Source organism: Eptesicus fuscus, chromosome 20 (assembly GCF_027574615.1).
Source record: "Eptesicus fuscus isolate TK198812 chromosome 20, DD_ASM_mEF_20220401, whole genome shotgun sequence".
NCBI classification, from domain to species: domain Eukaryota; kingdom Metazoa; phylum Chordata; class Mammalia; order Chiroptera; family Vespertilionidae; genus Eptesicus; species Eptesicus fuscus.
The window spans coordinates 27,528,212-27,541,883 of record NC_072492.1 but is presented as its reverse complement, the minus strand read 5'-3'; the positions used below and the strand labels follow the sequence as shown (position 1 = coordinate 27,541,883).

The following is a 13,672-nucleotide window of genomic DNA, read 5'->3' as shown; positions in this document are numbered from 1 at the left end:
GTTGTTTAAGCTAAGTTTGTGGTACTTTGTTCCAGTAGACCTATGAAACTAATACAGACACCAACTACCCTTCAGGAGTGGTTTTGAACTTCATTGATTAGTTGGTTGAGAAATCTTCTCAGGTCTCTTGGTTAATATAAAGCTAACTGAAAATGGCATATACATATATAACTTTCCTTAATCTTTAGAGAATGAAAGAATTATTACCTTTTTTAAAAATATATTTTTTGTTTATTTCAGATAAGAAGGGAGAGGGAGAGAGAGAGAGAAACATCAATGATGAGAATCATTGACTGGCTGCCTCCTGCACGCCCCACACTGGGGATTGAGCCTGCAACCCAGGTATGTGCCCTGACGGGGAATCAAATCATGATCTGCTTGTTCATAGGTTGATGCTCAACCATTGAGCCATGCGAGCCAGGCTATTTATTACCTTTATAAAGGAACATTTCTCAGACAGACACCACAATTAATTCACAGTTTGGGGCTGTCAGGATAAAATCTGCATATTTCCAACCACCCCAGGGAGTTGTGCTATAGGTAGTTGATCCACAAACCACCAGAGACAAAGAACTTGAAGAGCCCTAGATAAGGTCAGTTAATTAAAAAATGAAATAATTTTCTAAGATTCTATCTACAAGGAAAAAATTGATGAGAGGAAAAATCAGAAACTCAAGCTACAGATAACTGAAAATTCCAAATCCTTTCTTGTTGGCTGGGAAAATCCACATCATAATATAATATTATTGTTCTGACTAATTAATGCTGTCTATGTCCCTGGGAATGCTCGCTAGCCATAAAACAGCAAGAACACTCCCCTAGAGCAAGCATGTCAAACTCGCAGCTGATGGGAATGAAGAATGCGGTCTGCTGCCTGTGAGTTTAACATGCTTGCACTAAAGTATATATAACAAAACCATTTAAGGCAGAGACAAAAAAACAACTGAAAACACAGAACAAACTCAAAGATCAAGTGGCTTGTTTTTCTGGGAAATAAATTAATAAGAAAACATAATTTTTGTTATTTGTTTACCTTATACTATTTATTAAAGAACCACTGATGTTAAAGTAATAACTCATAGCCACAAATGCCATCGAAAACAAGGTCTTGAAATTTGCTTTAATTCCAGTCTATTCAAAGAGTGCATGAGTCTCTGCCACCTTATTTTATTTTTGACAAAGTCTTGTTGCATTTTCCAATGAGTTTTGGTAAGCCAGCCAACATCTCACTGACCTCTCCTGTATTTTTTGGAATTTTAAGCATAAAGCCAGCAATGACTTGCCTGGGGTTGAGGGAACAAAATTAATTCAGATTAAGACTCTACTTAGATAAAAATCATTAAGAAAATAATTTAGTAATGTCAGCTAAATGTACAAAAACTTATATTCATCTTTAAGTTAAAGATTGAGTGTACAATGGCAGGCTAAAATGAAACACTGACCGGAGACTAGAGTCACATCTTGACAGCTATTGTCCTGGCGTGCTAGAGTTCTCGGAGAGAATCTGCTGGTCTTGATTCACTGACAGGGCAGCAAGTGCCCCTGGTAGTGCCCAGATCAGAAACATAGGCAAAAAATTAAATAAATAAATAAATAAATAAAATGAAACACTGAGTCAATCATTTAGATAATTTAGGTCTAAAATTGCTAGTACTTAGGAAGATAATATTTAGTTATGGAGTCATGATTTATGAAAATAAGCAATCAACACTGACCATTTAACAAGCTTTCCCATTTCACTCCAAATTTACAGTATTATCTTAATGATTTTTATGAGAATGTTACAAGGAATCTTTCATATTAAATGAAAACCACAAAAGATTTCATAAATCCACCAAAATAAAATTCAATAGTTCAGTGAGTATTTTCTCTTTGTCTCTAATAAGATAAAACAACAACAAACAAAGAGTAGGGCCCAACAAGAATTATATTGAATTCTAAATACCTTTTTCCTTACCTTTCTTTAAAAATTGACTTTTGAGAGACAGGAAAAGAGACTGAGAAACATTTTGTTCCACTTATTTATGCATTAATTGGTTAATTCTTATATGTGCCTTGACCAGGAATTGAAACTACAACCTTTGCGCATTGGGACAACACTCTAACCACCTCAGCAACCCAGCCAGCTATAGCCCTACATTATCTTAAATACTGTGTTTTGTTAGTTAATATTGTATTCCAATTCTCCCTCACCTTCCCAGCATACTATAGATTTACCCCCAAAATGCTTTTACATGCCAAATCTACCATAAGTGAGGTAGGATTATAATATTAGTGTTAATGGAAAACACAGGTTACATACCACCAAAAAAGAATTTTTCAAAAGGAAAGTAAAATATTGAAAGAGCCAAGTGTCAATCTCTAATGTATTTGTGACTCTGATCTCTGCTGCTCTTTCTTTTTTTTTTTTTTAATATATTTTTATTGATTTCAGAGAGGGAGAGATAGAAACATCAATGACAGAGAATCATTGATCGGCTGCCTACTGGGGATTGAGCATGCAACCCAGGCATGTGCCCTTGACTGGAATCTAACCTGGGACCTTTCAATCTTCAGGCCAACGCTCTATCCACCGAGCCAAACCAGCTAGGGCTCTGCTCCTCTTTCTTGTATGTAGGGTGCAGCTGTAGGGTCAAGTTTCAGAATGACCTGTGGCAGAGCCACATACAAGTCCCAGCTTGGAGGGCAGAGCCCTCCTAGCACAATAAAGCTTGACCTTATAGTTCTCCCTTGTTCCTAGGTAGCCAATGGGCTGTGGGAGGTGTAGCAAGTGCTGCCAAAACAAGGCTTGAGTAACGAAATAGATTTAAAACTTACAAGAACATTGTAAACATGTTGACCACTCCCCTTGCTTTGCTTTGTGTGATCTGACTATAAAATAAAGCTTCAGCTTACAGGCTGGGTCACTGTTTCCTCATCCAGGCAGTGATCCATCTGGTCCCAACAGTATTCTCTTGTCTGTCTTCTTTAATCCTTCACTGCCCCTCCTTAGGTTCACCCCTGGCTGTGTTGGACGCAGTTCACTTTTACATCCTTCCATTCTTTGTAAAGGCAATGTAAAACGATTATCTCATAATATTCAGGGAATGGTGGTGACTGCAGTTGAATTTTCTTCTTTAAACTGCAGAAGTGAAGATAGCCTTTTACTATAGGTAAGCTTGGGAGAGGAGATTGGAGATACACTGGGAAGGATTCCTGGTATCCTGTAACATGCAGGTAAGAACTATACATAAATTATCATGTAATTTTTAAAAACATGTGATAAGTTGTAGAAAAAATACATTTTTATAAAGGTCATGAATTCAGTAGGAACAGTGTTAGTCCTAGTCCAAAGTTTTGGCTCAACGTGATTATGCAACATTCAGTTTTAATAGAAACATACTTAATTATGGGCAGTGAAATAGAAACAAGAGAAAACAGAAGTATCAACCATGTTTTTAAAATCCTTTTCTAGAATGACCAATGTTTATTAGGAAGTTGTAGCCTCACTGACAATAAATATCAACAATATCAGGAAATAGAACAATTATTGTCCAAATACTGATCTTCTGTAACCAAAACACATTTTTGGGTTCAAGAAAACACAATATACACATACCAAATAAAACACACCATATACACCCAAAACAAAAACTAGCTGAAGAACAGAACTGAACTGGCTGGAACACACTTATTGTGTTACTGCTTTAAGAACCCCCCGGAGAACCTTGTAACTCATTAATTGCACATTTTCTTTTGGAGGGAAACAAGGTCCTCTCTCTGTCACATATGCATAAGGAAATCGCAAAACCCAGAGGCCATCTGGTGGGAGAGTGATTTCTTGTTTTTCTGGGTAGAATACTGGACATGGTGGTGGGCCTGGTTGAACCTGAAAAACACAGGAAATATAATTATTTTTCATTTTTCAATAAGAAACATCTGAAAATAAATGCCTAAATAAACAATAGGTTTGTAGGTAATAGTACACTCCAATATTTCATTGTTTAAGCTCAAATATTATCCTGCTTTTCTACAGATTTTAACTTCAAGTTCTGCCTCTGAACCAATCGATGTGACTTGATGGCATGAACTGATGAACACACATTTAAACATTTTTTTTAATGTTTTTTTTTTGTTTGTTTATTTTGTTTTTGTTAATCCTCACTGAGGATATTTTTTCCATTGATTTTTAGAGAGAGTGGAAGGGAGAGGTAGAGACAGAGAGAAGCATCGATGTGAGAGACATACCAATTGTTTGCTTCCTGCCCACACCGACCGGCACTGGGGATTGGGCCTGAAACTCAGGTATATGCCCTTGACAGAATCGAACCCGAGACCCTTAAGTCTGTAGGTTGATGCTCTAGCCACTGAGCAAAACTAGCTAGAGCTGTTTTTATTGATTTTAGAGAGAGAGGAAGGGAGAGCGAGAGAGAAATAGAATCATTGGTATAGAGAAACATTGATCAGCACTCTACCTGGGGATCGAGCCCCAACCTGGACAAGTGCCTGACTGGGAATCAAACGGGTGACCTTTTGGTGCACAGAACAACGCTCAACCAACTGAGCCATGCCGGCCAGGGCAAAAGTATCTAAATTAAGTCCTGGTTAATGAAATAATTACTTTGACATTATCCTGTACTTTTTAAAAACAATCAAAACAGCCCTGGTTCAGTGGATAGACTGTTGGCCTGCAGATTGAAGGGTCTCAGGTTCAATTCCAATCAAGGGCACGTGCCCAGGTTGTGGGCTCCATCCCCAGTAGGAGACATGCAGGAGGCAGCCAATCAATGATTCTCTCTCATCAATGATGTTTCTATCTCCCCCTCTCCCTTTCTCTCTGAAATATATATTTCAAAAACTATCAAAGCAAGCATCAGGCCTTTGCTGGGTAGCTCAGCTGGTTAGAGCATCATCCCAATATACCAAAGTTTGTGGGTTCGATCTTCAGTCAGGACACATACAAGAAACAACCAATGAATGCATAAATAGGTGGAAAAACAAATCAACATTTCTTTATCCCTCTCTGTCTAAAATCAATAATTTTTTAAAATCTTCACCTGAGGATATATATTTTCTTTTTAAATATATTTTTATAGATTTCAGAGAGAAAGGGAGAGGAAGAGAGAGGTAGAAACACCAATGATAAGAATCATTGATCAGCTGCCTCCTGCTTGCCCCCAACTGGAGTTCAAGCCTGCAACTCGGGCATGTGCCCTTGAATACAATCGAACCCAAAACCCTTCAGTCTGCAGGCCGATGCTCCATCCACTGAGCCAAACCAGCTAAGGCTGAGGATATGTTTTTATGGATTTTAGAGAGAGGAAGGAAGAGAGAGAGAAACATTGATACAGTATGTATCTTAAGTGGGAATCGAACCTGCAACCTTTTAATGTACCAAGGATGATGCTCCAACCAAAAGAGCCACCCAGCTAGAGCTCAATAAAGTTAAAAACCAAAAAATAAGCATCAGCATTTTTTGTTTCTGAAGACAGAGTTGTATTTCTTACCTGAGGCATTAGTATTATCTGCAAAGGAGCATCAGGAACCACAACAAAAAGCCTCATAAGCTGAGCATAATGTGGTTTTAGTCCTCTACCCTGAGATGATGACAGAATATACAAGGGCATATCACTATTCAGGGCTTTTAAAGCTGATTCCTTTGGTCCACTTCCCAGTACTTTCATCACTTTGTCAGGTCCTGAGCACATAAACCTCCGACCTCGAGAGTCTTCATATTCAAAGCCCACAAATGCGCGAGCTATGTCATCTCGCCGTCTTCCTCTTCCCATTACAACTGCACTCCTCTTTCCAGGAATAGCTTTATTTGGAGCAGGCCAAGAATTTGTGTCCAAGTCTCCTTCATCTTCAGCTCTGGTCCTGATGACAATGTCCCAAGGCATAAGATAGTTTGTTCCAGGAATGAAGCCCTGTTGATCCAAACCTGTATGAAAGTTGTAAGACTTAGCAGGGCCTAGTTTAACCAAAGACCAGCTCGAGAATTTAGGTAGGAGACCTTTAGGGCAATTTGAATGCAGCATGCCTGGGAGATATTCAACTGTGGATGCCTGTCGATCAATCAAGTTTGGTCTCTTCTCAGTTTTAACTTCTCCTTGACCATGGACTTCTGGATTATCTCCTCCTGCTTGTGGATCAGCTGGATAGGTACCTAAACTATCTGTGGATTGGCCTAAACTCAAAGCTAAACTCAGGCTTGTGCTCTCTCCTTGGGTTTGAGGTTCTTTTTCTTTAAGTTTATCAACATCTGTATCTGGAGGGGCAGGAGAAGATTCATTTTTGGCAGGAGCAGGATCTGGAGTACTTGGTTCAAATATTGGAAAATTAATATGATCCAATTTTCCACAACATTTTTCTTCTAGAAGCTATAAAGAGGAAAGAAAAAACAAACAAAAAATCCTGTGAATTTTTCATTTAAAATAAGTCTTCACTCTAAAAAGCGTGATCAACAATTAATGAGTAAGCAAGTACCTTCCCTGTCTACATATCTCACTATAGTCACATTTACTTTTCTAGTTATTTTACTTCTGAAAACATGTATTTTTATTCAGTTGGTAGTGAATAAAAAGAAAGCAAGAAAAAGAAACAAAAAAATCCAGAGTCTACCTGATAAAAGTCATAGTTAGCTGCCTTGATATCAAAAGGATCATCTCGAGGTGCTTGTTTCCTTCCACAGTTACAGGCCCCAGTGGATCGAGCTCTGCTATTGTGATATAGCACAGGAGGATTTCTATCAGCCTCTGGTTTTTCTCCTGGAAAATAAGAGTCACTATTAATTTGATACACACAAAAAGCAGAATCAAATTTATTTTGCCCTCTATAACATCTAACCCCAAAAATGTTAATATGAGATTTTTGTATTATTTAACAGTTCTCATTTACTAATCCCCTAGAATTCATGTTCTAAATACAAGAAAATAATTAGCAGTCATAGCTGATTATTTTCTTTTTACAAAAGGAAAGAAAAAATACAATGTGCCTACATTTCTGTAGGGTTCTTTTTAAAAATATCAATACATAGTGAACAAACACTCTTAAAACCAGAATAAAAAGACAGCTCCAAGTTTTGATTTCAAAATGCTGAGAAAACTTTACCTGATTTAGGTAATGAGTGAAATTTATGTACACAATGTTGATCAGTTAAACTCCTCTCCTCACAGAGCTGATGGCCATTGCTCCAAAACTTGTAGCAGTCCTCATGTAACTGCATGGCATATTTGTGAAAGGCTGGGCCCCTAGCATGTTGACTGTATACTCGCAGAGCCTGGGCAAGTTGATTCTTATGGACAGTCATTGTGTAATTATGAGGCAAATTTGACTGATAAGCACTATGGGCCATGGGTAAAGCTTTTTGACACCGGTTTTCTGAGAATTTGGTGTCAATATCCAAAAACCCTTCCAAGATTTTAATACTGCTTAAAATCTTAGATGTTAGCTCCCCAGTGGGAGACCCCAGATCCTCCTCTTTTCCATCAATAGCTACTTCATACAGTTTTGAAGCTGCTGAGATCCACTTCTGGTAAGTGGGAAGTTCAAAATGAGAAGGTTGTGGGTTCCTGCCCACACTGTCGTCAAAACCTTTCTTGCTTAGGACTAGCTCCACATGCTGCCACAGAAATTCCCGAAGAGTGAAATCCACTAGTTGCCCTGAAGAACTGGAACTGCTGCTATCGACGTGGAAAGAAAGTTGTTGCCGGATGTGTTGCCTCATCACCTGGTATCGCCTGGGACCAGAAAGGGGTGCAGGCACCAGCAAAGATTCAGGATCCTTCACAGTACAATGACTCCTAAGTTGGTCCAGCAACATGCCTACTGGGTCCTCCTCCTGGCTCCCTGGAACTATGTACACAAAAGCTTGGTTGGCAGGCACAGTAAAGAGGCAGTTGATACTCTGATTAGTCAAGACACGACTCTTCCGAAAGATTCTATAAATCTGGTCCTCCAGGGCATGTTGCAGTCTCCTTTTGGGAGAATGCTTCTTGGGTTTGTCTGGATGCGCTGGGTCTTGGCTCCGAGGGGGTTCCACTTTGAGGGCTCCATTGAGTTGAAATAGGAAAAGAAGTCTAGGCGGGCAAGGTCGGCAGTTTAGTTTCCAGTCTTTGCCAACTGGACAATCCTTAATGGCTGTTTTGAGGAGGGGCAGTACTTTCTGTCTTAGTCCATCCAGGGCTCTGAATACTCGATCGTAAGTGATGTCAAAGGAACAAGTGGGATGGACCAAAAGCAGGATATGACAGACGGAGAAAAGGTAAAGGAGACTGAGGCACTGCAGTTTTTCTTGATGTTTCCAGAACTCGTGTGCTTCTGCATGAGGTAAAGAGAGGCCACCTCCAGCTTCCCCACTCTGAAGGGCCCGACAGGCCCGCAGAAGCTGGGAATTGTCACAGATGGAAGTGAGAAGAAGATAGAGAACTTTGCTTTCCTGATTGTAATAGGCCTGCAGAAGGCTGTAGTCCTGAGAGTCTGGCCCAGTTTGGTTACCTTCCGCGGCAGCTACACCTCCCCGAACTGGATCCGCGGCCCCAGCCCCAGGGTCGCCCGCTCCACCGGCCTCCCCGGTGGCGACAGTCTCGGCCCTGGTCCCAGGCCCTGGGTCCCCAGGATCTTGGTGGCGAAAAAGGGGAAAGACCTGTCGGTCGCACACCGTGTTCACAAGTGAGAACTTCTCGGAATTCAGTCGCAGAGCCGTCTTGCCAAAGATTCCCACCACGCAGATCTCATCCTCTCGCCAAGGAGGCTCCGGTCCGCTCGCCGCGCTCCCTCCGCCCTCTGGAGGGGACCCCTCCGTGCTTTCAGGGCTGTTCCAAGCTGAAGCTCCCATTAGAAGCTCTCGCAAGCTGACAGGGCCGGCCATGGTGCCGAGACTTCTCTCCAGTCCTTCCGGTCCGCCGGGTAAACTCAACCGACCTTCGTCCTGTTTTGAAATCCCTCCTCCGCTTCTTCAGTTCCTGCTGTGCCCTCACTTTAGGTTCCGCCGCTCGCACCTCCTCTCCTAGTTTTTCTCCGAGGTTTTCCCTAGTCCTGCAAAATAGCGACTGAAGATTTTCCTCAACCCGATACTGTAGGAATTGAGATATCATATCAACAAGACAATCAGAAGCAGTTAGTTTGCATTTCAAGATATATAAAAGCACTGCAAAAGAAGAGTGCCAATGCCCCAGCCAGTTTGCCTCAGTGGATAGAGCGTCGGCCCGCAGACTTCGGTCCCCAGTTCGATTCCGGTCAAAAGGCAAGAACCTCAGACCTCGGTGGCAGGCTCCAACCCCAGCCCCTGTCGGGGTGCGTGGGGGAGGCAACCAATAGATGTGTCTCTAACATCGATGTTCCTCTCTCTGTCTCTCCCCCTCCCTTCCATTTTCTCTAAAAATCAGTGGGGAAAAATAATATCCCTCACGTGAGGATTAACAGGGATTATCTCATTTATATGTAATCTTATAAATGGAATTTAAAAAAGAAAAAGGCCCTGACCGGTTTGGCTCAGTGGATAGAGCATCGGCCTGCGGACTGAGAGGTCCCAGGTTCGATTCCGGTCAAGGGCATGTACCTTGGTTGCGGGCACATCCCCAGTGGGGGGTGTGCAGGAGGCAGCTGACCGATGTTTCTCTCTCATCAATGTTTCTAACTCTCTATCCCTCTCCCTTCCTCTCTGAAAAAAATCAATAAAATATATCTATTTAAAAAGAAAAAAAGAAAAACACCTAACAGTAGAAACAGAGAACAGATTGGGGTGCGGGAGGGCAGGAAGTGGGTGAAGGTGATCAGAAAGTACATACTTAAGTATAATAAGATAAAAAGTTCTGGGGATGTAATTGTAGCATAGTGACTATAGATGATAGTATTGTACTACATATTTGAAAGTTGCTAAGGGAGAAAGGAAAAGAAGGAAGTTGCTAAGGGAATAATACATCTTAAAAATTCTCATTGCAAGGAAAAAATTGTAACTATATGCGGTAATGATGTTAACTAGATTTACTGTGGAAATAATTTTGCAATATATACATATATCAAATAATTATGTTGGATGCCTTAAACTAATAATGTTGTATGTTAGTTGCATCTCAATAAAATGGTGGGGAAGAATTGCCTCATTTAATTCTCAAAGGAAGGGTAGGACCCTAAGTTGTGGTGGGTGGTTTTGGTGTTTTTAATATATTAAGCTATATTTAGCTTCAGTAATTCTTCTCAACCAACTCTTACTAACAAGATTTTAGAAATGAGCAATGGTGGGTTTTTAAAATTTATTTTAAATTCTTTTTCTGCCAAAACCGGTTTGGCTCTGTGGATAGAGCATCGGTCTGTGGACTAAAAGGTCCCAGGTTCGATTCTGGTCAAGGGCATATACATTGGTTGCGGGCACATCCCCGGTAGGAGGCATGCAGGAGGCAGCTGGTCGATGTTTCTCTCTCATCGATGTTTCTAGCTTTCTATCCCTCTCCCTTCCTCTCTGTAAAAAATCAATAAAATATATATTTTAAAAATAAATAAATAAATAAATTCTTTTTCTACTTGTTCCCTCCCTTCTACATGTCCAGATCCTATTTTTCTTTGAAAAGCCAACTAAAATGAAAACATCTACATGTTCATCCACATAAATTACATTGTGGTCCTCAACATGGAGATTATTTGCTATGTTTAGTAAGTGACTTTGCTGACATATTATTTTAACAATTCTTTGACTTATAAATACAGGGAAAATAGTGTATCTTAACCTCACACATTGTATAGACTTCCCAAGTAAGCAAAATGTTGAAAACCAAATAGAAAAGACTCTTTTTAAGAAAACAGGAGAAACAACAACTGTTACACTTTGCTGAAGGGACCACAGATTGGTACAATCACTTGGAAAGCAGTTTGACAGTATCTAGAAAATAGGCACTTTGTAACCTAGCAGTTTCATAATAGCCAAAAACGAGAAACAACACTGATGCTCATTAATAATAGAATGGATAATCATATTCACACATCAAAAATGGTTGAATCCTTTTCTTTTAATCCTCACCCAAGGATATTTTTCCATTGATTTCTGGAGTGGAAGAGAGAGGGAAAGAGAGAAATATCGATGTGATCCATTGGTTGCCTCCTGTAGGAGCCCTGACCAAGGCCTGGGCCGGGTATGTGCCCTTGACCAGAATCGAACCTGGGACCCTTCGGTCCGCAGGCCAATGCTCTATCCACTGAGCCAAACCAGCTAGGGCAAACTGGTTGAATCTTTAAAAAAATAAATGTTGATTGAAAGAAAACAGAAGAGCCTTGGCTGGTGTGCTCAGTGGTTAGAGCGAGGGGGTCATGATTTTGATTTCCAGTCCAGGGCATGTTCCTGGGTTACAGATTCAATCCCTAGTGCCAAGTAGGAGGCAACCAATCCATGTGTTTCTCTAACATCAATGTTTCTTTCTTTCCCTCCCTTCCACTCTCTAAAAAAATCAATGGGGAGTGCTTGCTTTGGCAGCACATATACTAAAATTAGAACGATACGGAGATTAGCATGGCCCCTCTGCAAGGATGACATGCAAATTGGTGAAACATTCCATATTTTAAATAAATAAATAATAAATCAATGGGGGAAATCCTCTGATTGAGGATAAATGAAAGAAGACAGAAGAATATATAATGTATGATTTTATTTACATAAGAGTTCAGAAGCAAGCAAAATAAACCATCGCATGTAAATAAAATAAACCATACTTAAAAGGACTAAACAAGAAATATTTATTGTAACAAGCATATCAGTAATTAGTTTTAGAGGAAAGGGGTTATAATATGGGAGGGGGACAGTCAGGACTTCTGAAGACATTTATAATGTCTCCTTCTTGGTTAGATGAGTGTTTGCTTTCTGAATTGTTAATGTACTTACTTATGTTTTATGTACCTTTTTCTATGTGCTATGGTTCTGGTGAAAACATTAAAAAAGAGAAAAACTAAAGGCTCTTTTATTGCTCTTTATTTAAAAACATAACCAGATGTACCATGATAGTAGTTTATAGTCTCTGGTTGTCATTTAGTCTCAAAATAAACATTGGGAACATATGATCAGCAACAGTTTAATGAAGCCATAACATTTACGGGATTCTCAAATGGGTACAATATAAAATCTGCCATAAAAATTATAAATGATGCAAGATAGAATACATTTTAATACTGGTACAATGGCAATAGCAGCTTTACAAATATTTATCTACAGAATTTCTATAACATGTTTTTATAAACCTTTATACCACAAGAATGATTACATAATTTAAAATTGATATAGTACACAGTGGTTTATTAATATTAGAAACATTATGAGTGCCTAATAAAATATTTTGTACAAATGCTCAACTACTTTATTCTCAGTGATCATTCCCTTTATTCACACTAGAGGCCCGGCACACAAAATTCATGCACGGCGGGGGGGGGGGGGAAGGGTGGAGGGGAGGGTTTGACCCTCAGCCCGGCCTGCACCCTCTCCAATCTGGGACCACTGGCTCCTAACCACTCATCTACCTGCTTGCCTAGTGTCCCCAACTGCCCTCCCCTGCTGGCCTGGTCACCCCAAATGGCCCTCCCCTGTTGGCCTGGTCACTCCCAACTGCTCTCCCCTGCCGGTCTGATCACCCTTAACCTCCTGCCAGCCTGATCTCACCCCTAACCCCCTGCCAGTCTGATCTCGCCCCTAAGTGCTCTCCCGTGCCAGCCTGATCTCACCCCTAACTGCCTCTGCCTCAGCCCCCACCACCATGGCTTTGTCCGGAAAGAAGTCGGACGTCTCGAAGATGGACATTTGACCTGGTCTAATTAGCATATTACCCTTTTATTAGTATAGATAATATAAATGTAGCTAGCAGGTTAAAAAAATTTATTGGAAGCACCTATGTTTCTTAACTAATATCTGTTGAATTTTTATCTATAAATGTGCTGTAAACATAAATGTGGATGTCATAAAAACAAAACAGTATCCCCAGGTCTGCTTTCCAGTCTGGTGACTTTTATAACACTATTTGGCACCTCACAGCAATATTTACCTATGGAAATACAAGCATTTCTGGAAAATGCTAAAATATCTTTTAAGCCTACACTAACCAGGGGATATTTCAAGGATATCATTTATGTAGCTAACACCGCTGGGTCCCTATCCATGAAGAACTACTATCCTCCTTTCTGGAACTGCAGGGGAGGTTACGGCATTAAAGATAGTCCTGCATGTTCACTCACACTCACACTAATGAGTTTCCCTTCCTCCATGATACTTAGAGCATTAGTGATGGGGATCCTTGACAAATCCATAACAGTGCCCACTATTAAATAGATGTGTCTGACACACTGGGGCCTACCAGAAATACCTGGCAAATTTGTAGGAGACTGACTTGTAGGGTCACCAAATAAAATAAAGGATGCCCAGTTAAATTTGAATTTCAGGTAAACAATGAATTTTTTTTTGTTAGTCCTCACCCCAGAATTTTTTTCCCATTGATTTTTAGAGAGAGTGGAAGGGAGAGAAGGGGGGAGAGAGAGAAACATCAATGTAAAAGAGACACATCAATGGGTTGCCTCCTGCATGCATCCTGACTGGGGCCGGAGATCGAATCTGCAACCCAGGTACGTGCTCTTGATTCATGATTCTTCTGTGCGCAGGCCAGTGCTCTAACCACTGAGAACACCAGTCAGAGCTGACTTTTTTTTTTTTTTTTTAGTATATATC

The 13,672-nt window shown here is 40.4% G+C and overlaps 1 protein-coding gene and 2 non-coding genes across 3 annotated transcripts; 2 read left to right on the top strand and 1 right to left on the bottom strand.

The window, feature by feature from the left end:
* Positions 1 to 1,440: 1,440 nt before the first annotated feature.
* LOC114233879 (small nucleolar RNA SNORA3/SNORA45 family) lies at positions 1,441 to 1,569 on the top strand. The gene has a single exon (XR_003620067.1). It is a non-coding gene; the product is annotated as a small nucleolar RNA SNORA3/SNORA45 family (small nucleolar RNA).
* Positions 1,570 to 3,398: 1,829 nt separating this feature from the next.
* SMG8 (SMG8 nonsense mediated mRNA decay factor) lies at positions 3,399 to 8,848 on the bottom strand. The gene is made up of 4 exons (XM_008147708.3): positions 7,090 to 8,848; positions 6,601 to 6,746; positions 5,487 to 6,359; positions 3,399 to 3,868 (listed from the first exon to the last, which is right to left on the bottom strand). The coding sequence occupies exons 1-4, from the start codon at positions 8,846 to 8,848 to the stop codon at positions 3,671 to 3,673; spliced, it is 2,976 nt and encodes a 991-aa protein (XP_008145930.1). The 3' UTR covers positions 3,399 to 3,670.
* A 2,579-nt stretch (positions 8,849 to 11,427) lies between these two features.
* On the top strand, positions 11,428 to 11,531 carry LOC114233862 (U6 spliceosomal RNA). The gene has a single exon (XR_003620051.2). It is a non-coding gene; the product is annotated as a U6 spliceosomal RNA (small nuclear RNA).
* The last annotated feature ends 2,141 nt before the right edge of the window (positions 11,532 to 13,672 follow it).

Excerpts from the sequence above, each read along its gene's own strand:
- SMG8 (XM_008147708.3), bottom strand. The coding sequence starts at position 8,848 with ATGGCCGGCCCTGTCAGCTTGCGAGAGCTTCTAATGGGAGCTTCAGCT. Across the intron at positions 6,747-7,089 it reads TCACTCATTACCTAAATCAG|GAGAAAAACCAGAGGCTGAT; the intron begins GTAAAGTTTTCT and ends CTTATTTTCCAG. Across the intron at positions 3,869-5,486 it reads AGATAATACTAATGCCTCAG|GTTCAACCAGGCCCACCACC; the intron begins GTAAGAAATACA and ends TGTGTTTTTCAG.